This window comes from Callorhinchus milii, unplaced genomic scaffold (genome assembly GCF_018977255.1).
Source record: "Callorhinchus milii isolate IMCB2004 unplaced genomic scaffold, IMCB_Cmil_1.0 Scaffold1, whole genome shotgun sequence".
Classification (NCBI taxonomy): Eukaryota; Metazoa; Chordata; class Chondrichthyes; order Chimaeriformes; family Callorhinchidae; genus Callorhinchus; species Callorhinchus milii.
In genome coordinates, this window is record NW_024704742.1 from 42,245,311 (window position 1) to 42,271,446 (window position 26,136).

The window sequence follows — 26,136 nt, forward strand, 5'->3', positions numbered from 1 at the left end:
ACTCTGGGATTACAATCTAGGCTGACACTTCAATTGCAATGCTGGGGCATCACTGCATTGTTGGAGGTGCTGTCCTTCAGATGATACACTAAACTAAGTCAACTGTTTACCTGTTCAGGTGGGCGTTAAAGATCCTGTGGCACTATTTGAAAAAGAGGGGAGTTTTTCCTGGTGTTCTGACCCAAAATCTTCCAGATAAAAATCAGTCATTCACCTCACAGCTGATTGTGGGTCATTGCTGTGTACAAATTGCCTGCCGCATTTGCTTACAAATACACTTTTACAGTCATTACACTTTACAGTAAAACCTGTGATTCACTTTGAGATGTTTCACAGATATGATAAATCTCTGTAGCAAATGCAAGAGTTATTATTAACATGACTGCTCTATAAGGATCATCACTATAACATTAGTGCACTTACACATCGATCCCTGAGAGAGGGGTTATGGTTTATATTGTATTATGAAACAATAGCAGCATTCTCTTTTCTGCGAGTATGTCAGAGTAAAAAGTATCTCCCCTGAATTAGCCACTGATGTGAACAAACAAGGCTTATGGTCGTATTTAAATTACCAGAACTTTCAATAATTCATTAACTTTAAATTCAATAATAATAACCCTTGCATTTAATATAGCGCCTTATCACGTCTTTGAAATGTCTCAAAGTGCTTCACAGAGTATACTGTAAAGTGAATTGATTGTATACTTTGTGGGTGAAATGCGGCAACCAGCTACGCACAGCAGTGTCTCACAAACAGTCGTGGAATGAGTGACCAAAAATTTTTTTAAGACACTATTACCCCCACAAGAGCGATCCACCAATCCACCAACGACCGACTTCCTACTTACTGCTAGGTAAACAGAGGTGTTTGGAGTTAGGAAACTTACCAACATTTTGCCCTGCACGGGAATCAACTACAGGCCCTCTGTTGTGAGATGAGTGCTCCACTAAGGAGTGCGAGCTCCACTAAGCTATGTGACTCCACTGCAAGAATTCATTCACTTCAATTGGTCATTCACCTCTTGGCTGTTTGAGGGATATTGCTGTATCCAAACTGGTTGATAATATTACCTACAAATACAGAGTCACGAAACAGTACTGTAAATCCTGTGAAGAGCTTTGAGATGTCCTCCCAATGTGAAAAGCACTATATCCAATTCAAGGATTATTATTATTAATAATAATAATAATAATAGCCAGACAACACTGAGTAAATCTTACTCTTGGTCCCAGGGAATAAGGTTGAACATGTTGTATATGGATGGGGGTTGGGGGGGAGAACTGCATCACTGTAAATATTATTTATTGTGTTATCTGATTGTCTTTAGTACATTTTAATTGGACCTTCTAAAACCCTTGCGTTACATACTGCTGACACTCCTAACTTTAAGCCGCTTGTTTTACATCTGCACATGAGCCAACACTTACATGTGGGCGGTTGATATAATTCAGGCCTGATTTTGCAAGTGTGCTTTCAATTACAGGTAATAACTTTCTGATTTTTCCCTCCATTCCCTTGTTCCTTTTTAGAAATTTAAGCAATAATAAGATCACAGACATCGAGGAGGGGGTCTTTGAGGGAGCTACAGGTGTTAATGAAGTACTGTTGACTGGCAACCGTCTGGAAACTGTCCATCTCAAAATGTTCAAAGGACTGGATAGTCTTAAAACTCTGTGAGTAAAACAGTAAAATTGTGTCTCTAATTTTCCATTGAGTGAAGGACTGTGGGCCAGAGCTTCAATACCTCTCACTATGGGGTTCTAACACACAATATTTGCTGAAGCTAGCAAATGTTCGTTTAATGCTAACTATGGGATTTTCCATTACCTGTGGAGCTCTCTCCGGAGGTTTTTTTCAGGCTATTGACTTGCTTGATGCCATGAGAAGGTTCTCAGGCTGGATTGTTGCCATTAGCCCCTATGTATCATTTTTCTCTGAATGTTTAGATTATTTGCACTAAGTTTTTAAATATCTCGGAAGGATTTCTCAATGTGCTTCATGCAGCCATCTGGGAGCTGAGGGGGGAGGTGGCAGAAAGAATGGCCGAAAAGATAGGTCTTAAGGGAGGTTTTGAAGGTGTGGAGAGAGGGGGCCACCGATGTTTGGGTGGAGAAAGTGGAGGATGTGAAACAGACTGGTGTTCGCTAAGCGAAGGGAGCAGCCAGGGAAACATAATTGCAGGAAGTTGCAGAGGTAGGATGGGGCGAGGCCATGGAGGGATTTGACTGTGAGGATTAGGATCTTGAATTTCATCCATTGAGGAATGGGGAGCTCTTCAAGCTAAGCGAGGATGGGAATGATGGACTAGCGCAGTATGGTGTGGGAGAGGACACGGGCTACAGAGTTCTGAATGGTCTACAGCTTGTGTAGAGAAAAGCTGTGGACTCAGTGAGCAGTGCATTGGAGTCATTTAACCTGGACATTCTAGATCGGGGTTTCTATAGTAAAAAGTTGATCTGGCTAAGGCAAGGGCACAACAGTAGACTTTGATGTGCTCCAGCCAGATCTAGTAAATGACTGTGTGGCCAGATTTAAGGGAGAGGAACTTGTCAAGGAATTTATGTTGATGATGGTGCATCTTTGAGATGAAACACCCTAATGCTTTGAATTCCATGGAGGAGTTCCAAATGGATCGTGCAATGTGTGACTGGCTGAGTGAGAATTTAGTGGGATGTTGGCCTAGACCAATCTGTACCAACAGTGATTCTGTGCACTGAAGAAGATGTTCATTGCCTGTGAACAGCCATAGAATCCAAACAAACAGTGTCGAGATCTTTGAGACGGCCTCCCAACATGATAGACCCTATATGAATGTAAATTGTATTGTATGAAATCCACCACTCCAAATCTTCATCCTGCTTCCATTTACACTCAGTAACATTTTCACACACATAATGTTCACCCCTAAACTATTTCCTGCACATTCTCATGGGGATGAAATGAGCAAAATATTTCATTGGAAGTGGTTTCAAAGGCAGGGCCATGGAAGTACTGAAGCTGAATTGCAGGCTGTTCAGTAATAAATTCTTCGGAAATAGTAAGCACTGCTAATGCCTCCCTCCATTTTCATTGTTATTAAAAATCCAACTCCTGTGCATTTGGTGGATGTAAAGGAACGGGATTCTGTTACAGTCAACACATGCCATGATGGATTGTATACAGGACTGTAGAAATTGGGCATTGCACAGAAATTGCCGACAGTTTGTTCTGGGGTGGGCAATCATCATCAAAATCCCATTCAGATCACATTAAACAGTTTCTCAGATGTTGGCCCACACACTTCACAGTTTGATCCAAGCCAATGATGCTCAGAACCAACGTATTCCTATAAATACATTCACCTGCAGCAGGTTCCTCAATAAACCCGATTTTTTTTTAACAGCTTTGAAATGCTGCTTGGTTAGAAACACAAGAAAAAAGAAGGGGATGACAATTGGTCTCAGTGACTCTAGGTTAGGGAGGAAAACATCTGTTTCTGTTCCTGATCTCTATGCATTGCTTTCCGTCCCCTCCTCCCCCACTAGATAGTCCACATATGAGTACGCAAGGACAGGTTAAAGTTCTTCTGGGTTCTACCCCTTACAGTTATTCTGTCTACAGACAGTCACAGGCTTGAATCACCAATGGAAAGCTTGGGCAATTTCATGGAGTGTTTTGGCAGTTGTGGAATTTTTACTTTCGTCCCCATCGTCAAGAGAGGAGAGGAAGGGAGGAAAATGCCACACAAAAATAGGAAACACAAAAATACAAATTTAACAATCAAGCCTTCCCTCAGTAGTGCTGGAATTTTTAACACTGAAGAAGGATTTGTTCCATTTGAAGCCTCTGCTGGCTGGTTGCTAGGAGTCGTTCAATTTTGCTGCGCTGAGCATGTTTCTTCAAATTCAAAATCTGCAAAATTGTTATCATTGGCTTTACAAATGTCACCATCATTAATCTATCAATATTCCTGCATGTAGTTTGATTCCGAGATATAAAACTGAAGGTCAGAGTATTCAGCGAAACCTTTCAGTTCTGTGTGCTGATAAAGTGGTGGATTTGCAATGTGCCAGCTGGATATTTGGACTATTATAACAGCTGCACTACAGGAAGGAGCTGGCATTAAGGAATTGGTTCCCCTGGTGTGAAATGTAAATATTACCATATACCAGCATCATCTGTTTTATCTTTTATAGAACTAGTGGCTGACTGCTTCAGAAGCACAAGCAGGTTGTGGTTGTAAGTGCTTTAGGATTGGAGCTGAACCCAGAGCAAACGGTGCTTTTTATTGTATAGATAACATCATAAAGAGTATGTTTGCACAGCCTAACATAGCCTGCGTCTTCTGCTGCCAAGGCTGCTCTTTGGCTGTGTCTGGTGTCCATTGCTCCTATTCATTCCAGTGACAAGTGCAAAGCTTCTGTTTCATTCAGTAACATATCTTAATTTATTTTTAGCATTTCAGAGCATAAATCAGTCTTAATTTTGATGGCAATTTTGTGTATTTTTTTAAAACATCTTCAACAATTTACCAAATTCTCTTCATGCAAAGAAAATAGAGTAAACCTTGACTCAGGTGGAATTTTGCCCCATGCATTTCTAAGAGTGCTTCTATGTTTTGTAAGTAGTTTGATAATTTCAAGTCTGGAGTGAGTACACTTATGATTTTCGTGTTTTAATTTCACGCTTTATGACAAACCACACTCTTTGGACTGAGAAGTGCATAAATTTCCATCTCTGTAACAGAGTTGTTTTCTGCAGGGCTGAAATAAGCCTGTGCTGCCTGTGTAGTTGCCTCCGGCAGCATTGTAACACTTGCTCTGTTCTCTATCCTGCAGGATGCTGAGGAGCAATAAGATTAGCTGTGTGAGCAATGACACATTCACAGGGCTCAGCTCCGTCCGCTTGCTCTCACTCTATGACAACCAGATCACAACCGTCTCTCCAGGAGCTTTTGATACACTTCATTCACTGTCCACACTGTAAGTTGTGGTGAGAAACTGAGATGGCGGGGAGGTATTATAATACAACTTCATTTTCACAGATTATGACTTGGATGACTTCTTTAAACATGGACCAAAAAACATTTTAACGTGTAATTTAATTTTGCATGATCGAACAAACATTCTCAATGGACATTCACGTTCATGGCAGCGAGTTGATTAGTTATTGAAGGCATCGGGATCTCCAGTTAGAAATTCATTTTTAGCCACTGACATGTAATCAGTATGGTTGTCAGCTCTGATGGGAACCTATTCACTTGTGCAAATAAGGAATGGATGTCTGGAAATGACATGTTAATGACATAGCCCCTTGTCAACTCAAAATCCAATTTGAGAGTCATCTTCAGATTGAATTACCATTTTTTTATTTCAGCACAGTTTGACAATACGCTGAAGCTTGCCAACAATTTGAATTACATCCAAGTGAGCTGTAACCAATAACGCATTGTATTCTGGATTGGACTCTTTTAAATCATAAAGATGTCAAAGTACCAATTTTTATATTTTTTTCATATAAAAAAGTGAGCTGTGCTGTGTAATAGAACCAATTATAGTGACCTAGTTACAGGACCAAATACTCCCAAGGTTAGGAATAGCACAGAGTGAAGTTCTCTCTACTCTGTCCAGAGAGTAGGGTTATGCTGCTCTTCGTATGCTCAATGAAGTAAAATGAATTGATGTGGGCTGAGTGCTATCCTACTTTGGTTGCTAGGTTTTGTGAAAAGATTCATATGCCTTTATATAAATAACTTTACTAGAATATGTTATAATTAATTTACTACGTAATACTTTGAGGAGAATTTGTTGGACTTTTATAATTTGCAGCGCAGATGAGATTTCAGACATTGGCAAGAGATCCTTCAGAATATGCAATCTACAATAATGATTTGTTTTGATCATGAATAATAGTAATCATGTCTCTATGTCCTTTTCAGTAGAATTTCCAATTCTAAAGATTTACTAGAAAAGTTTGCTGCTGTTAACAATTTGCATTTGGTGTTGCTCTCTGATGAGCTACGATCATTTTCAAGTCGCTTATTCAGATCACTGATGCAATTCTTGTCCCTTTTGGTTCTCGTCAGAAATCTGCTGGCTAATCCCTTTAACTGCAATTGTCACTTGGCCTGGCTGGGCGAGTGGCTCAGAAAGAAGCGCATTGTGACTGGGAACCCTCGCTGCCAGAAACCCTATTTCCTGAAAGAGATTCCCATTCAGGATGTAGCAATCCAGGACTTCACATGTGACGATGGTAAACCTTTTTTAACATGATGTTTGCTAATGATAAAAATATTTGAAGGCTTTGTCTCCAATGAGACCTGACTATTCTGTGTTGGGTACATTGGAATCCCTGAAGAAACCCTATTTGCATAGCTGGGATATCCGCTGGCAATTTTGCAGCAATTAAATGCAAATTTGTAATATGAAGTGAGGATGAGGAGTTAATTCCTGGACCATCTCTGCATGAAAAAGAGACAAGATTATACTTTTTTTTTACAATTTCCTCAGACTGAAACCCTTCCTAAGGTTGTTAAGTACGCTGACCGTATTGCTGGTGGTAAATAGTGTTTGAGTGGTAAAGTCTGACCTGCATTCTGGATTATGACATCTGGAAGTTCTGCGAAGCATGATATTTAAATCATCTTGTAACAAGCATTCATTGATGTTGATTTGTTACAAAGAAATTGAAACTGTTGCAATTAAACAATGAGTGGGCTTCTATGCATATCATTCTGTTTAAGTGGAGCATACATTTCTTCCCAGTGAGCGGAGAATTCAGTGCTGGAGCAGAGAGCTTATTTACTGAGGATTATATGTCCATCCTGTGGACGTTAGGTTTGCGAGTGAGCTGTGGCACTGCTCTGACTGTTTTTTCATGTCTGTACTTCCTGTCACCACGTCTCAATGTGCACATTTTTAGTGCTGTGATTTCCTGGAAACATTATCTTGGGCATTGACCTGCATTCATTCAGAGACATGAATAAAACATTGGCTTCAGTTTGTAGCTGTGCTGTGATACTACTATGGTTTTCCCTCATAGCTTTAATATAATGATGTTTGCTCCAAGAGCAGTGCAGAATCAATGTGTGTTAACTGCACAGATCCAAATACACCTGGAGTGTATGTGTCACATTCAAAAGACACATTTTCATTATTGGATATCTGGTTTCGGGAATTAAACACTGTGAGATGGGCAGACGTATATGGCTTAATACAGGGTTGCTAGCCAGGTAGCTTTCCTCACACCCTTGGCTCTCATCACTGTTTAATTTTTATTATATATTTTTAAAAAATGGCTTGGGGGGTTTTCTCCAAGGAAAAGCCAAATGTCAATCATGCAAATCCCTCTGTTCTGGAGAAGCCACTCTGCAAAATCCACCCTTAACATTGATTTCATCCCATTTACTCTATCACCTAGTGGAGAGTTCAAAGTAGAAGCTCCCTGAACCCCAAGTTCAAGTCAAATACAATCTCCACAATATCCATCTGCCCTCACATCTCCATTATTGAACCTTGTCCCCCATTTCTTTCAAAAATAATATGCCCATTCTACACCCCCCCCCCCCCCACCACCTTTCCCATACCTCTGGACCCTGCAGCATGGATGTCAGTGTACCACATGGAGTATGTGATTACGACAGTCTGCAGATTCTTCCAATATTGTTCTCAAGGAGATGTGTAGTACAAGAGGTTAAAAGAGACGTACAGATGAAGAAAGCCTTCTTGTCCCTTTGATCTCAACCTTCCAGCTAAGCAATCCAGCTGTTGATTATCTTTTTAAAAAAAAAACACTTCTTGGTTTCTGTTCTAAAGCTGCCCTTTAGATCGCTGAACCTAGGCTGTCTAGTCCTACTGCCTAGAGCTGATAAAGTTAAATCCAGTCCTTTTTTAATTGATGCAACATAATTTTATTGGGAATTTTTCTGCATATTTGCTACACTTTGTTTTTGTTTCTTTCTCTCTTTATGAATTTGAAACCAGGTTATTCCAAGTCTGGTTCATGGTCCGTGTCACATAGCCTCCTCAGTTATATGCAATATGGAGGTATATACAATTTTAAATTGGATTGAAAAAGTAAACCCAAAACAAAACTTTATGAAGACTAAGACAGAAGAACAAGAAGACATAGGTTTAAAGTTGTAAGGGCAATTTCAGGAGAAATCCAGTATTTCTTTCCAGATGGGAAAAGATTGGCAGGAAGAGAGATTGAGTCCAGGATATAGGACCCATTTTAAAGAAAAATAGCTTGATGCTGTGATATTTGGACAGGAGAATAGATCTTCTGGAAGGATGGGCCAAAGGTCCTTCTTCACATCCAAACCAACCTTGTTATCTATGACATCACCTCACCATGAGGGGAAACTGGGCAGAGTATTGATGTTTTCTGCATAAACCATCCAAACTCCTCAATTAGATTACTGCCTGTACTCACTCCCAAGTATCCATAATTCTCTATGTAAACCACTCAAAGCCCTTGATAATAATCCAGTCTGTGAATTACTCCCAGATATCCAATACTTTCTGTCTAACCATCCGAGCCCTTTAATTCAATTTTTAAGCTTAAATAGCTCCCAAGAATCTGTTCTACTACTCTGTTTTCAATTTTTTAATCTTGTTACATTTTTTATTTTGATAGAGAAATGCTACAATACTGTTCAATGGACTCATGTCAGCAGCTTGGATCCATTAACTCGAAGAATAGGCTCTATGTTTTTAAGTGTCCTTTTGAACCATTCTCGGGGTTTAAGAGTATCAATATTTATTCTTCCTTTCTAATAATAATATATTTTTGTCCATAACCCAGGAAATGATGACAACAGCTGCTCACCGCTTGCCCGGTGCCCCGCTGAGTGCACTTGCTTGGATACTGTGGTGCGTTGCAGTAACAAGGGACTTAAAGCCTTACCCAAGGGCATCCCCAAAGAAGTGACAGAACTGTAAGTATAACTACTTGTTTCTTCTTTTGAGCTTTTAAGTTCAAAACAAGTAGCCAACAGTTCAGAGTTTAAGTGAAACACAGTTAGGGTAATCAAAAGGAAGCTAAGATCAAACCCAGTGGTCAGAGACTCGAAAGATTTCATCAGATGTCAAATGTCACTCCTGTTCATTTTTTGTGCAGGAAATTGTTATTTTATGAGGCAGAGGAAGGTACGATTGTACTAACTAAAAGGTCAATTGCAGTGGAGTAAGAAGGCTCATTCCCTAGAGCAACATCCAGCTGACATTGGGTAGAGTTTAGGTCCATTTTTACTTATCGGAATTCTCTCCGCTACAGTGAGTCCCAGGAGCAAAGATTTCCACATTTCAGTCTGTGTATTGCTGTAATTTGAAGTTCAGTCCCTTGACACTTCAACTCTTATGAGAGGGATTAGAGCAGAATATGCAATGTGGAGAGAGATTCGGAGGCAGTTCTGCTGTTGGGGGCTCAGTATCTTGTCTGACTTCTCATTCATCATGCAGACATGGTAAGCTCAAACAGCACAAGTTTTTATAACCTCAGGATACAAAGACATAAAAGACTGCAGATTTCTCAATGATGTTAATTGCTTTGTGTGTCTAACAACACTGACATTATAAATATTTTTAGAAAATATATAAGCCTATGATTAACCACTTCAGATTCCCCGATGATTTAGTCAGCAACAATTGGAACTTGTAGCGGTTTGGCAAAAATTAATGTTTCATTTGAAGATACTCATTTTATTTTTTGGTTAGCCAGCTGTCTGACGCACTCCGAAACTCATCACCAGGCTTAAGAGTATCCAAACCAGACTGAGAGTTCCACATATGAATGCCACCTACACATGGAAATCTCCTTGCGTCTGGAATGCACACTCTCTCCTCGGAGTCACACACCCTGCTTACCTATTCCTGGAGAGTTTTCGGCATAGGTTAGAAAGAGACAAGGCTTGGGAACCACAGTGTGCACTGAGTGTGCTGAAGTTTCACTAGCGAAAACTGTATAGCTGGTCATTGCAAATACTTTCTGGCACTACTTATCCAGCTAGGACCATCCGACCCATTAGGTCTTTGGCTTATGTGGGTCAATACAAGTTGAGCTGGAAGAATCTTTGCCTCAGTAACTGATCTGCCCTTTCAGCCTTTCAGTCCTGCTGGCTGGTCTGTCATTAGCAGTATCTTAGAGTACTGTGGACCCACCTGCCTCATCTGTTGCCCTGGCTGTGATTTTAAACTTTGCTGATATCTGATTACCCTTCCTTCTCCCCCTCCCCCCCTTCATCATTTCAGAAGGTCTCAGGGTGAGGTTCGGGGTTTGCACAATCACACGGCCAATATTATCTTTATTAGCATTGAAAAGTAGCTGGTCCTGCAGTTCTCAGCATGCATGGAGCTGGATGATATGTGCTGGGCTCAGAAATAGGGTTGTAATTTATTTAACAGGCCCAATGCAATAGAGAACAGAAAGGATAAATCAGACTTCCTGGTGCACATTGCAGTATCACTGGGAGCGATATCACTTCACTCCCAGCAGAATATGCAAAGCATTGAAGCAATCTCAGCGGAGCATGTGGCTTCATGATAGATATCTCAGCTATTAGAACAGAGACACTAACAATAAACAAGCAAATAAGAAACAAGGACCCTCAAATTTTCATGCTGATGGTTCCTTTGTGTCTTAATCTAGCTATAAAGGGGAATCTGTTTGTAAAGTCTGTGTCGGTTACGAGACTTTTTACAAAGTCATTCAGAGATTGTCAGAACCAGCAGTAATTAATATTTGAAGTAGGCAATGGCAGCACTCAGTCTTGCTGAAAGTGTGGTTCTATTTAAAATCCCTAGGATCAATGGCCCACAAATCACAGTAATTAATATTTAAAAGAACAAGTTCCAGTTTCACAAAGGAGTTGTATTAATATTTAACTCCAAGACGGCCATTAACAACCTTGCATAATCAACCATAATAAATATTTTAGCGCCACAGTAACAATTAACAGTCTCCCAGGAGACCTGATAATTAGAATTTAAAACAACTGTAAATAAAAGACTTCCTCATTGGAGAAAAAAACTACAGGATCAAAAAGGATTTTTCAATCCTGTTAGCTCCTACTAGGACCTATAGGACATAATAAATATTATGTAGGATTTTTCCTATTTTATATGACTTTTTGACAAGAAACCTGTAGGGATTCTACAAAATATTTTGGTGCATGATACTCTCTGACACACAGGATTCACAGATGTCTTTGTTGTGCAAGAGGCTGTATTTGACTCGTGGTTGGAAGATAGAGGGTTGTTTGCAGTTGCTTGTTTCCCCCCCCCCCCCCCCCCCCCCACTGGGTTATCTGGGTGTCTTAACACATGCAAAAAAAACCTTGATGATTAAAACCAGACTGAGAGATTCGCATATGTATGTCACCTATGCATGGAATGGAATGTGCCCTGTTTCCCTGCTTACCTAATTCCAGAGAGTGTTAGACCCAGTTTGGGTAAGAGCCAAGACTTGAGGACCCCAGACCCCATTGAGGTACTGCTGGAGTTTAACCAGCTGAAACTGCATAGTTTGTCAATTAGAGCAATGCCTGGCAAGCTTCCTGCTGTTTGTCCAGCTAGTGTAATGCCTTGAATGGAATACAGTAAGATAAGTATTCCAGAAAGATGAAATCAATTTCGCTGAAGGACCTTCTTCATTCTGAACATATCTTGTGAGGATCATCCTACCTGTTAGGACTTTGCTTTTGTTTTCCCTCCCCATTTGACATGGTTCTTTTCTGTTTCAGATATCTGGATGGAAATCAATTTACCATGGTACCCAAGGAGCTCTCTAACTACAAACACTTATTACTAATGTAGGTACCTTCATGGGTATAATTTTAAGACAGTGGGAAAACAATCACATTCTTTTATTTTAGATTGATAAATAAGTGTAGGCAGGAAATTGAGGTCCTTGATAACCAATGTTTAGTTCAGAATCAAAGTGCTTTTAACTGAGCTGCTTTTACTATGTTGAAATTACTGTAAATAGTTGTTACCGATAATGGATTTAAAGGTTGAATCTGTACAGTGCTGAGATACACATATGATACAGGGATTGTACAGAAATGTATCTGTGTGTGTACAGTACTAAGATAGACAAAGATTAGGGTAATTACACAATTACAGAGTATGTAGTTTACCTGTATTATTTCCTAAAATATATGAAGCATAACTAAAAATTGCGGCAGTTGTTGAGTGGCTTGGTAAGGAGCAGCATCAGGGTCTGGTGCAGATTGCCTGCCTATTCACTCGTCCAAAGAAAGATTAATGTCAAGAGAAGAAAGTAGGCAGAATACATAAAGGGTAATAATATTGTCATACATCTTGAGTTGTAACATTTACAACAACAACAACAAATTACACTTGTTTAGCGCCTTTCACTTCGGGAGGACTTCCCAAGGTCCTGGGATATACCCATGAATACCATGTCTTGTAGCCACCCGCTTCGCTCAGCTCTCACCGTTGGTGGCCATGCTTTCTGCCACTGCTCCCCCAATCTCTGGAACCCCCTTCCTCTATCTGTAACCTTATTCCCTCTATCTATCCTTAAATCCCACTGTAAGACCTATCTCTTCGACTGTGCTTATGGTCACCTCCTGCTTCTCCCTTGCTCTGCATCCAACCCCACGATTTTCCTGCAGGAAGGTCACTCCATAAATGCAAGTTGTTGTTGTCTTATGACTCTGTGGAGAAATGTTCCTATCGGTGCTTCACTGCCATTCATCTTCTGTTTTTCCAGTGATCTAAGCAACAACAGAATCAGTACACTGTCCAACCAGAGCTTCAGCAACATGACTGACCTCCTGACTCTGTAAGTATTGATCTTCTAGTTTCAGTGGCCAGGTCCTGTGTTTGCTGTAAACATGCTTAAGGTTAATAAGGCCATAAAAAAAAGCAAACCAGGCATTGGGGTTCATTTCTAGAGGGATAGAAATGAAAAGCAGGGAAGTTATGGTGAACTGCTATAGAACCATGGTTAGACCCCACTTAGAATACTGTGTGCAGTTCTGGTCCCCACATTATAGAAGGGATGTAGAGGCACTGGAGAGGGTGCAAAGGAGATTCACAAGGATGATCCCAGAACTGAGAGGTTATACCTATCAGGAAAGGCTGAACATACTTGGGAATCTTTTCTCTTGAAAAGAGGAGGGTAAGGGTTGACCTGATAGAGATCTTTAAAATGCTGAAAGATTTCGATAGGGAATTTTCTATTTTCTATAGGGAAATTTCTTCACATAGCGAGTAGTGGGAATGTGGAACATGCTACCACAAGGAATTGTTGAGGCAAATAGCATAGATGTATTTAAGGGAAAGCTAGATAGGTACATGAGGGAGAAAGGAATAGAAGGTTATGCTTGAAGGCTTAGTTGAGGAAGGGCAGTAGGAGACTCATGTGGAGCATAAACACCGGCATAGACCAGTTGGGCCGAATGGCCTGTTTCTTTGCTGTATATTCTAATGTATTTTAATGTAAGCATATTGGGTCGGTGGGAGGGGAAGTTGGCAAACAAACGTGAGTGGGATTGATCTGACTCCAAGGTAACATGACTGTCAAAGGCAGAGCTGAGTCAAGTCCCAGTGTTAGACTTAATGATTGGATTCCTGAGCCAGTACATTTTCAGTGGTCCAGGAAACTGCTGATGATTTGTCAGCCTGCCTGGCTCAACAATAATACTTGGAGGCAAAGGCAAATCACTGGAGCTCTGGGAATTCCTCCTCCTAATAGCCCTTCATGCCATGTCGTGATGGATACGCAGACAACATAGACAAGTGGCAGAGTGCTAGCTAATGCTTCATTCTGGTACTTTGTACAGATTTAGATAGCCAACTCCAATGCATTTCAGGATAACTAATGGCTTGGCATCTGCCAACCTGTGCATGTGTTCTTCAGACATAGACAGTGTTTTTCTTTGCCTTTGTGATTTCTTAGTTCCTGAAACTAGACCTTCTTAAGCACTGCAAATGGTTTGCAAATGACTCAGACTCCCCAGCTAACCCTCTACTGAGCGTTTTCTGGACACTTCATAAAGAAACCTTTGTATGAACTCTGTAGCAAAGATTCACACTGGAGAAATGTTTCACGTGCGGAAGTTTGTACATTTCTGGTTACAGAGAGACATGTCTTTGGTTTTCACAGAATTCTGAGTTACAATCGTCTGAGGTGCATTCCAGCCCGGGCATTTGATGGCTTGAAGTCTTTGCGTTTGTTGTGAGTATTAGAAAAAATAGCACAGACCAGGTGATTCCTGTTGACTTTCAAGCTTAGTATTTCAGGTAATTAGTCCTGTCTACACCTCTGGCCACATTTAGACCAGGGCTGTTTGTAGAACTTCATTTTTGAGAGCTGCAGATTGATTGCATTGCTGGTGACAATCTTTAAAAAAAAGTGTATTCTGAGTGGCAACATCTGCAGCAGAAAGAAGAAATGCAGTGGAGTGTAAACAGATCAGTGCACCACTTGCAAACAATCCCACACTGGCAAAAATACTGCAGTTCCTTCTCCTTCACTGTAATGTGTGTGACACCTTCTTAAAAAAAATGTTGCTACGGATTAAAAGCAGATTGCCTCCCACAACACAGTGGAGATGGTGCCCCTTTGGAAGGTACACGCGCACACTTTATTTTTGTTGCTAAGACAGACAGATGGAGCTTTCTGGCACAATATGCGAGTGTTTGACTTTGACTTCTATATGAAACTTGTCAAAACTGAATGCCTTTTCTTAGCACGACTGTAAGGAACAAAGCTGGCTGGAAACTCTGATCACAGTAGACGGAACTCAGTGCTATCATAGGTTATTTTTCTCTAGCTAATGGACTGTTGGCAGGATTGATCTTATTGCAGTTAGAAAAAGGCTTGACAGTGCTGACTAGCTGTCTGTATCCCATCTAACATGCAAACAGGATCTAATTGTTGCTTGAGGCCAGGGTCCTGAAATTGTGCATGGAATTAGCCTGAAACCGTTTAAGTGAGGAATTTTGGAAAACAATCTTAATTTGAAAGATGTACTCACAGTACCCCAAAAGAATTGAGGGAAATTAGTTTCGAAATTAAGATTGAATTTCAGAATGTGGTCCAAAATTTCTCATACTCTTACATTTTAAGATAATGAGAAATGTTGGGCTTCAGAAGAGTAGAGGCTGAAATGAACCACTGGCCAGCAGTATTCATTGTCCATTACAACTTCTTTCCAGGTCTTTGCATGGGAATGATGTCTCCACTATTCCCTCAGGAGTTTTCAATGACCTCTCCTCATTGTCCCACTTGTAAGTACAAATTCCAATATGATCTTTTCATTATTTCAGTGCTTCTGGTTAAGAGGGCACTTTCTTTCTCTGGGATTTCAGTGGATAGAATTACCCCCCCCCCCCCATACCAATGATGTAGTGGATTGAGCTGCAGGTTATAGACCAGGAGTTTGCTGGTTCGAATCCTGGTTTGTGCTGAGTTTGCTGGTCTCAGCCACTATATGGGGAGGCAAGCTTCCAACGATCTTGCTCCTGTTCTCTCTTCAACACCTTCTACTGGTTATGAAAGTGATTGATAGCTGGACAGCGAGAGGTCAGGCTTGGCTGTGTCTCCCTCTGCAGTTCTCTGGTTTGCCAATACTCACTGCCAAGGTTCAAGGTGAACGGACACCACTTGGGCATAATATTGGAGAGCAAGACTTGGCCGTAGAACAGTACCCAAGCAAGTTGAGGCCAGACCAGGAGCAGAGACACTTGCCATAGGGGAGAAAATGCTTAAAATATTGGATACAATAAATTAATATTAAAAAGAGGTTATCAATAAAAATATTGCATCGATAGATGTAAAGATCACTGGTGCAATATTTTTTGAATAGCGCCTTTCACATCGGGAGGACGTCCAAGGCACTGGTCAGTGTTTCGAACCCGAGCTGGGGTACGGGATCAGGAAGGGTGGAGAGCAGGGGGGGATGGAGGGTCATAGAGGAGGGTGTTGAAGGAGGGAAGGGTGAAGGTGAGGCGGAGGGACAGCGGGATGACGTTCCAGAGGGTGGGGGCAGAGTGGCCAAAGGCCGCCTGTCAATGATGGGGCGGGAGAGGGGGGGGATGTGAACTAGTCCGGAGCCCGCTGAACGGAAGGAGCTGGCAGGTTGGTAGGGGATTAGGAGGTCACAAAGGTAGGAGGGCGTAAGGCCATGGAGGGCTTTGAAGGTGACGACCAGGATCTTGAACTGTATCCTCTGTGTGATTGGAAGCCAGTGGAGTCTCAGGCTTGTTTGCGTTCTGGTCAAGGGTGTAATTATACCCCACAAAATAAATATCAAATATCAATTAACTGGATCTAAATGAACTAAAGAACATTCTTGTCCCTACAGGGCCCTTGGAGCAAACCCTCTCTACTGTGACTGTAAAATGCAGTGGTTGTCTGACTGGGTGAAGTCTGGCTACAAGGAGCCAGGCATTGCTCGCTGTGCAGGACCTGGTGACATGACAGATAAGCTCCTGCTCACAACCCCGTCTAAGAAGTTTGAATGTCAAGGTATTGCCATCAATTCTTCACACTCTCTCTGCACCAAAGACATCTTTGTATCAATGCGAGGAATTAAACCAGCAATGTCTAACATAGTTTATCTATCCAATCAGTTAGCAGTAATCAGTTATTAGTGTAATGGCGAACTTTGATTTTAACTCCCAAAGAGAGCTTTATGTAACCTTTAATTACCCTTTGACTTTCTTTCTTTGCCTTTTCTTGTGTGTAATCTAATACTCTTTAATCTTTCACTTGCGACCTCTGTCACCCCATTCCCTGCCTATAGAGATTCCAGGGCCTTGCGGGTTTTTGGTGCCAGGTAAGCCAACCGAGCAGCCCTTGGCAATGATGGATGGTGTTAAACGGACCTTCTGCCTCTCCTTAAATGTGACCCAAAACAATTACCTCAATCCCTCCAGCAGATATGTTTTCCCTAGACTAGCAGTGTCGGGTTTGGAGAGAATGTACAGTTTTCACACTTTCAGTCCTTGACCTCTGCCTTCAAACACAAGCTGTGTGTGGGCTTAAGCCTAGGATGAGTGATGATTGTGGAGCGTTGTGTATGTCTTGAAAGTTGTATTACTTCTGTGTACACTTTGAAGTTTAATTATAATTAAGAACAAAACAATTTTTTGTGGATTTCAGACTATTTTTTAACAATGGGGCCAGTGATGCCTGTTTAACACAAAAAATCTCTGTATGCATCACTATGCCGTTTACCAGCAATTGTCCATTTGTAACCCTTCTTGACACTTTAAGAAAGTAATCTGCAGAAAATTCACAAAATGAAACAGTAAAAAAGGTTAATATTTACCTCATCCTTGTAAAGCGCTCTGGTTCCTGATACTTGTGCTTTGCACCACACCTGCAGAATGGTGCAAAAAAAAAGTATGCGAGCCAACACTTGTAATTGTTTATTTCACTTCATTTTGTTTGTGGGACATTGCTGTGCACAAATTGGTTGTTGCAATTGGCTGCAAAACACACAATGATAGTAAATTTTTGAAATCCATTGAGACGTTCTTCTGGTGTGAAAGGTGCTATATCAACTGCAAGGGTTATTATTATAATTTCTGCCCAAATGTTGCTTGTCAAACATCAGGTGACTTCAGGTTTTTTGGGGTTTGTATCCTACACCACAATTTGGATTTAGCAATTTTTTTAGTTTTGATTGACCCAAACTATGCTAACGTGTGGTGAAAAACAAACGATGGGGGAGCAGTGCACTAACACAAAATAGTCTTGTGATTATGTTGGCAATTCAATGAGTTCCACGTTTCCTAACCATTTCCTATTACTAACCCATAATGTAAAACTCACTTGACTTACACAATTTATTTTACTTTTTAAAGGTCCGGTTGACATTGGTATTCTGGCCAAATGTAACCCTTGCTTTTCGAACCCATGCAAAAATGATGGAACTTGCTCCAATGATCCTGTGGATTTCTACAGGTGCACCTGTCCTTATGGATACAAGGTATGTTTGTCACTTGAAATGGAGCAATCTGTGTTCTGCGATTATGTATGGTGTGCTAGCCATACATCCATAACTTATCATCTGGGAAAGTGCTGTGTGCAGGATTCAGGATTTGCATTTATAAGTTACTTTAAAATAAAATCATAGGAAAGTGCTCTTTCTACACCCAAAGAAGACAGATGATTAGATATAATCTGACGAAGGGCCTTGGACCCGAAACGTTGACTCACTTTCCTTTCTCCATAGATGCTGCCTGACCTGCTGAGTGTTCCCAGCGACTTCTTTTTTGAATTAGATATAAATATATTGCTTGCACATGCTGCCTGGTCCTAGAACTCCCAAGATCGCTGCTTTCTAATTATGCAATGAGATCTTCAGCGTCCACCTGCACAGGCAGACGAGAACTCATTTTAAGCTCTTTTCCACAAGATAGAACCTCCGACAATGCAGCACATCCCCAGCACAGCATTGGAACATCAGCATAGACCAACTGGTGACCCACGGGCCACACCCGGCCTCCTCTTGCTCCATTTCATCTGGTCCACCCACTCCCTCCATAACCCGTAAATGTTATGTTTCTGGAAGGGAAACACAAACATATTACTTATACAGCCTATGGACGTTTCTCAACTAGGCCATCTTGCCAGCCACGCACATGCACACGAGAATATGCTTCCCTTACTCCGGTCGTTTGATTGGGATTATTGTGAATCAAAGGAAAAGTACGAACATCAAAATTAACAGGAAGCAAAAGCCACTAGTCTTCCAGGATGATAGAGAAAATCTTGGAACAATAGTAGACTAATAAACTGGCCCATTTCTGTTTGCTAGTTACATTTTCCAAAATGTGAAATCTTACGTATTTTCAACAAATAGTTTTTGTTGAAAGCCAATAGTTTTTGTTGAAAGCCATTGCATTCTGAGCCATGAGCCAAACTGCATTTTCGAGTCCAGGCTTGCACCTGCAACATGCTATTTGTTTCCTTCCACCCACTCACTCTGGCACGTGTATACACTGAAAGCACAGTGTGGTGTCTATCACCGGTTACAAAAGGCTTCTGTAAACACAATCTTCAGCAGAGCACTGTGCAGGGCAGGCAGTAAACTGATGGCATTTCCAGACAATATTATTTTTATTATTGTTGTTCCAGACATTATTATTATTATCATTCCAGTCAAGAATGATTGTATGCAACTGTAACAATAACCCGAAAGGCCTGAAAACTTAAATAAATATTTTTGCATGCTGTGTGCGTTGAATGTTATAACAGCTTTGTTCTTCCCCCAGTCTGTGAAACAGAAACAAAGAAGCCCTCAGTTAGTTTTTGTTTGTTTGGAGAAATTAAATTATATATTTGATCCACACAGAATACTCTGTGCTGATTATTTTTCTGTTGCGTTTAATGGGTTGATTGGAGTCCATTGCTGAATGAATTGCACACATGAAGGAGAAAGAAACCGAGGAGTATGGGGAGAGGTGGAGGTTCAGGCAGAGTATAAACACCGATATGGGCTAATTGAGCTGAATGGCCTGTTTCCATTCTGTAACGTTCTGTGTAACTCTATGAATTGTATGTAGTTTGTGATGGACTGTTGGACTGACTATTCTGATCTCATTTGAGTGCTTTCTGATATATACAACATATATATACATATATATAAAAACTATATGTATATAAGACTATATATATATATATATATAGTCTTTCCTGGGATTATAATCCAGGGTCAAAGTTTTCTTTCAACCTCCTCTCTCCGCAATGGGTGAAGCCCTCTACTTCTATGAAATAAAGTGGCTAAGACATGGAGGGAATTTCTGTTCTAACAGGAATTGCATCCATGGCTAAGGACTAGGAGCAGTAACCTCTTCACTGCGCATACATTGCACTGGCTGGCTCACCTCCAGGCTGGTTTCTGCACAGAAAGAATACTGTTGAGGTCACCAACACTTTGTGATTTCTGTGCATGTCTCTGGTTCCTGATCTCACTGTACTCTGCCACCTGTAATAACCTTCCATTCAAGTGATATTCCTGGCTCCAAAATAGCCTAATTCTATAACTACTGCTTAGTAATTGACATATGCTTCATTTGTCCACAGGGTCAGGACTGTGATGTGCCCATTCATGCCTGCATTAATAACCCGTGCAGCAACGGTGCAACTTGCAATCTTAAAGAGGGAGAAAAGGATGGATTCTGGTTCGTATGGTTCCGTTTATTCGTTGAAAATAGCTGCAAGCCTGACTTGGTTCTAAAAATGCTTTCTGCGTGTGTCTGTACTCCGATGGCCACCGGCCAAAGAGTATTTTCTACATGGAAATGGCTTCATAGACACACAAGATCTCAGGTCTGATAGAGACCAGGGTTGGAGTTATAATCTCCTGACGTATGCTGTATCGTGGTTTCTTTGCACAAAATAATGGGTATATATCAGAGATGTTTAGGCCAGGGCCGCAGAGCAGTGACAGAGTTAACAGCAATTTCAGACCACAATGTGGTATTTGGTTTTTACTTGCATGTAACCTTTATTGTATCCCAGCTTTTGGAAGCAATCCAAGGGGAGCACAGAAATGTAACTTTAAATGGCAGTAAATTTTCCAGAACTATAAAAACTACAGATTTGTTTTGCCAGATTGCCGGGGAGCTTTGATCAAATACAATGAAAAGTGGATGTTAGAGAAGCAGAAATCTGGAAGCAGGTGCAGTGCAGATAGTATTCAGACCCAGTTTAAGATGCCAACAAGCGAATACCCTCTGTTCATTAAAGTGCAACTTGAAGCCATAAAAGGGAGCTTCATTTTATTGGTCTGTGGACGCCTCTCTGAATGAGTGCTGATGAGATGTTAGTTCACTAAGACAGAACATTAAAGAGCTCTTTTCAGACCACTGCTCGACAGTAGATAATCATGTTCTGCACATTATTGTTTTAGAATGCTTCTAGGGATTTGGCCTAATTAAAATAAAATTCTAAATCTTTCACAAAAGCCTAGACGTGGGTGGCAGCGTGGATGGGCGGAATTTATTGTAACAATGTACTTTACTGTGTTGACTATTTTAGCGCACTGTTTCTGTTTGGGTTTGTTCTGTTACACCCTCTTCGTTCACCATGGTTCCATTGCACACTCAGTCCCGCTGTTCTGTCCTCATTGATTTAGAAAGATATGCAGACCTGTTGTTAATAAGCACAAATTCTCAGTGTTCTCTAAATGCACAACTTGCAAGTTCAAATCGGTAATCTGTATGCCACAAAACACTTCTTTATTGCTGACTAGGTTCCATATAAGGTATCTTTAAACACCAGCAAGTGAGATGCTCTGGATGGTTCAACATAGTGGATAGTTGTGGAATAAGATGGCTGTTCTTCCCCATGCTATAATGGCCAAGGAGAGGGATGGTAGAAAGTTCCACCTGTGTTTAGGTTTAAGTAATATTTCAGAATTTTAGAATTATCAAAATCTTAAATACGTCTTTAATTTTGAAGCTGCTTTTCTGCAAGTTTCTTTTAAGGATTTACAGAAAACTGGTTTCAAAGTTGAAACTAAATTCAACAATTTGCTAAATTCTGCACACTCTGAAATGCTACATTAATAATCAATCTACACATATGAGGGATTTTACTCCTGAGGTGGGAGGAAGATCTTTCTGTGAAAGTCAAGTCCTTACCTCAATGTGTGTCCTGTGAATTATCAACGAAACACTGCTTTCCCGGATTGAAAAATGAAATTGGGATCTGATAGTTGGCAGCCAAGATAGCAGCTGAAGTTTTAAGAAATAGGAACACTTATTTGTGCTGAAGTAGGGTGAATGGGGGATTTTCATTTCCACGGCCAATCTTCTGGTATGAATGGAAAAATGCCATGTTTTATAACAGATTTGTTAACATATTCAGTAGTTATTAAATATTATAAAATGTTAAATTTTTCATCACATACATTCAGATAAACTCCACTATGTTTTATACACAGTCTTTGTCAATTGCATTGCACATATATTTCCATGGAATTTTCACCCAAATGTTGAGCTTCACTCCCACATATATTGTGTGACATTACCCTCTCCCCCACACACACACGCACAGAGATAGATTAACACATTTTACAGTGTGAAGGGCCATTTAAATAATACTGTACATCACCATCTCAGTGTGTGTGTTTCTCTAGGTAGTGACCCGTCTTGTGGTGCTGTCTGCACAAAGGTAAAAGTGGTAGCTAGGTCTATCAGATTGTGCCTTTCCTCTGTGTAATGAGCTGAGTGGCTTGAACAAAGCACTCCTTCTCGGTCAGGCTGGTGGAGAGTGTGAGAGCACTGAGACCCAGGCGTTTCCTAGTGATTCACCTGGTGATCGATGGCATGTCAACGCAGCGAAACAAAGAAATGTAAAAGTCATTCACAGACAGCTGCACAGAAGCTAATGAGCAAAGTCCGCAAGCTTTTTAGATGTCAGGATATTAAATAAAAGGCTTAGATTAGTGCAGCTGCATGGTTCATGAATTATGAAGCAGATCGCTCGATTAGTGTACTTTAATAATTTCACATGAGAATGGCAATTAATTCATCAAGATGCTTGTGTGTACGGGTGGCTCCATGCTCGGGCACTTCATTAAGGTATTAAAAGTCCCTTTTCTTAGAAAGACTTAACCAGCTACAGGTTTGCATCAAAAAAATGTTTTAATAAAGCCACTAATTTTAAGCACTTATAGTAAGTATTACAGTTAATAGATGTGAAGAACATTTAATGAGATGGAAAGAGTAATAATTTGCATTCGAAAAGTCTAATCCCTTTTTTGAAACTCAGGAAACTGAGTGAAGGACTGGGGTCACTATCATTTAAATAGTACTGTATGTCGCCAAGTTAAAAAGAACAGAGGCAAAACCAGATAACGTAACAAGTGGCCACTGATAGCAAGCTTGGGTTCAATATAATCGTCTGAGGGAGGGAAGCCTAAAGGTGGTAAGGAATTGCACAGTTCAGGTCATGAGAAAGATTGAGTTACAGTAGGAGATTAGGTTCCACCTATTTTTTAAAAAAAAATAGCTTGATGCTATGATGGGGGGACAGTAGGGTGGGTCTTCTGGAAGGTTGAGATCCGATGGGCCAAAAGGTTGCCTTCATCCAAAACCAATCTTGTGAATTCAGAGAAGATGACGAGTGAATACCCCACCCCAACCGCCCTACCATCGCTGGCCGGGCCTTCAGCCTCTCAGTCCCTAGGCTCTGGAACTCTATCCCCCAGTGCCTTCGCCTTGCCTCCTCCCTTTCCTCCTTCAAGGCCGGTCTCAAGACCTTTCTCTTTGACCGTGCCTTCAGCTCCCCTCTCGACTCTCTACCCCCTCCTCGCTCCCTCCCTTCCCTCACCCTGACCATTTCCCCCCTGCTCGGGTCCTGACCCAACTGTACAGCGCCTTGGGACGTCCTCCTGACGTGAAAGGCGCTCAATAAATGGAATCTTGTTGTTGTTGAGTGGGCAACTCAACATATTTGAATATTGGGTGGAATAAGAGAGGAATTCTCAGAGGAGCAATGGGAATTAATGAAATTGAGACAGGAGAGAGCGAGAGAGGGTGGATACACATTGTCTGATATGTGACCCACCTCCCTGATGGAGGGTTACATGCACAATGTGTATCCTGTCCAGTTCTGCAAGAGAGATGTTAGAAGAGCATCGCCAACAAAAGGGCAATGCCCAGAGACAAATTTGGAATTCATAGAGACTTGGGCATAGTTGGCGCAAAAAGAGGAAGCTTAGTTACTTGGAGTTAGGTTTAATAATGTAGCAGATGTGAGAATTCCACTTGAGATGTGAGGAGATAGTAAGATTAGGCAGTCATGGTTAGACCTATGAGAGACATGGAGAAACAGCATCTTTGAGGAATTGAAAGAAACAAAGATTAATATTGTCACATTAGAGGAAAGCCAATGTTTACTGATTGTCAGTAGACATGATGAACCTTATGTGTACTGAGATGAATTGATGAATTGATTATTTTCTTAGTATTAAAACCATTTTCTGAAAATGTAAGATGATGACCAATTTTGGACATTTTTGAAAAGTAAATAAAAATTAAGAGTAAATTTTAAAAAATTCCAAACTTCCGTGCGATCTTAAATGTTTTTTATTCTGGTTTCCACTACGAGGTGCCTCAGTGAGAATGTATGGCGTGACTTGTCCTCTTTCCTCAGGTGCTCATGCGCTGATGGCTTTGAGGGTGAGATCTGTGAGGTGAACATTGACGACTGTGAAGACAACGACTGTGAAAATAATTCAACCTGTGTCGATGGAATCAATAACTATACCTGCCTCTGTCCACCTGAATACACAGGTAAGGAGTTGATGCCAACTCAGTCTTTCCTAAAGCATGCACATGTACACACACATGCAAACATTGTACACTTATATACACAAATACACATACATGTACAAAGACACCATAGATTAGAGCACAATTCAGTCTGTCACAATATGGCACAAATAATGGGAACTAATTCATATGGCAGTATTTAATTCCTTGTGTTTTTTTATGGTTATTAATAAAAATCTTTATGGAAATAAAGATGTATTGACCTGTTTGAATAGCGGCAACTTGTAGTGTAATAGGAAATTATGGTTTATTTTAGGTATTCTTAGTTTACCCTTTCTGCTGGTATAGGGTTCCACAGTAGCACTTGTGTGCAAGGAATCATTTCATATTGTTTTGATACATCCATTGAAACCTGAGATGTTAGGAGAGTTCAGGCTCTTCAGCGTGTGTGACCCTGTGAATGTGAGGGCATCAGCAATAAGGTTATTCTTACAAGTGTCCAATGACCACATGCTGTTTCCAGAAGGAGTCAGTCAGTAGAGTTCAGAAATGGACATTGAACAAGACACCTTCCTCACATGTAATAGTTCAGCACTATATGGAGTCCTATGTGAAGTCCTGTAGCTCAGTGGTTAGAGCACTCGCTTTGCAAGTGAAAGACCTGAGTTCAATTCCAGGCAGGGCGAAACCTTGGGCAAGTTTCCTTACTCCACACGCCTAATAATAATCCCTCCAAAAAATCAAAACAATAATAAATTGGTCATTTTCAGTCTACGACTGTTTGTGCGCAATTGGCTGCCGCGTTCGCCCATAAATATACGGTCAATTCACTTTACAGTATATTCTGTGAAGCACTTTGGGACGTCTAGAAGACGTGCAAAGTGCTATATCAAATGCAAGGATTATTATTATTATTATATTCCACAATGCAGTTTGTCACTTTGGGACACAAATTTTCACAAATACATTTTCACAAATTCTACTTTTAATCTAAAGCTCCTGAATATATAATACTCAAGAGAAGCTAAATTAACGTACAAAATAAAAACGTATTAGTTTTGAAACAAACGTTATGCAATGAGCTTTACATCGAATCATTTCAGATATTTGACAATCTACAATAACAAAAGTTGATGATTTATTTTTACATATTAACTTGCTCCATTGACCTGTTTGTGGTAAAAACAGATTCAAAGTTCTATTCTGATGTTCTTCCACCTTGAAAATAGCCCGATTGGGAGTCAATTGTTGGTTGACTGGAGATGTGTTGTGACTGGCCCCCATCTAACAGGTGGTAAGCTGTTTGAGGGAAAAAAAACACTGCAGCTACAGCATAAACAATAGTCTATTGATTTTCTACTGCGATGTAAGTATGACATAACAGAACAAAGCAATGTGGAGATTTGAAAGGCAGATCTCTGCATGGTTTGTACAGTGATGCACAATATGAAATGATCAGATAAGAGATGGCTAAAAGAGGCCACCAGTAAACTACTTGGAGGTAATTGTACCACACGCACTAACCACGTACAGCCAGGAACAAAGGCTTCATTCAGTGTTGGACCTCTCCAATTTTGTAACTCTTTACTATATATTTTCTTTGGAATAATCTGTTTTACTCCAGGCACAGAAAACCTACCTCAGATAGTGATGTATGGCCTATGGGTTCAGTCAAAACTGCAATCAAGATCCATTGATATAGAAAATTGCCAAGGCACTCCATTATTTCATAATATATGATTTACAGCCGGAATGAGAATTTTCAGATTTATTTGGAAATTAGAAATTTTGCAGATTTGTACTTTATTCCATGGATTTTGGGTAGACTCAAGAAGTTCTGATATGTTGATGATCTCTCTAAACTGTGCTATTTCATACTTCAGTTGG

At 40.6% G+C, this 26,136-nt stretch overlaps 1 protein-coding gene across 3 annotated transcripts in view; it reads left to right on the top strand.

Moving 5' to 3' along the window:
* Positions 1–26,136, top strand: part of slit2 (slit homolog 2 (Drosophila)) — a 283,375-nt gene that overhangs the window by 230,606 nt on the left and 26,633 nt on the right. For all 3 annotated transcript variants that reach the window (XM_042340949.1, XM_042340952.1, XM_042340959.1), the window contains 12 exons: positions 1,534–1,677; positions 4,822–4,965; positions 6,069–6,235; positions 8,789–8,921; positions 11,724–11,792; positions 12,719–12,790; positions 14,117–14,188; positions 15,172–15,243; positions 16,320–16,483; positions 17,827–17,951; positions 20,051–20,148; positions 24,131–24,270. In XM_042340949.1, the coding sequence (XP_042196883.1) occupies positions 1,534–1,677; positions 4,822–4,965; positions 6,069–6,235; positions 8,789–8,921; positions 11,724–11,792; positions 12,719–12,790; positions 14,117–14,188; positions 15,172–15,243; positions 16,320–16,483; positions 17,827–17,951; positions 20,051–20,148; positions 24,131–24,270 (1,400 nt within the window). The remainder of the gene's footprint in view (positions 1–1,533; positions 1,678–4,821; positions 4,966–6,068; positions 6,236–8,788; positions 8,922–11,723; positions 11,793–12,718; positions 12,791–14,116; positions 14,189–15,171; positions 15,244–16,319; positions 16,484–17,826; positions 17,952–20,050; positions 20,149–24,130; positions 24,271–26,136) is intronic.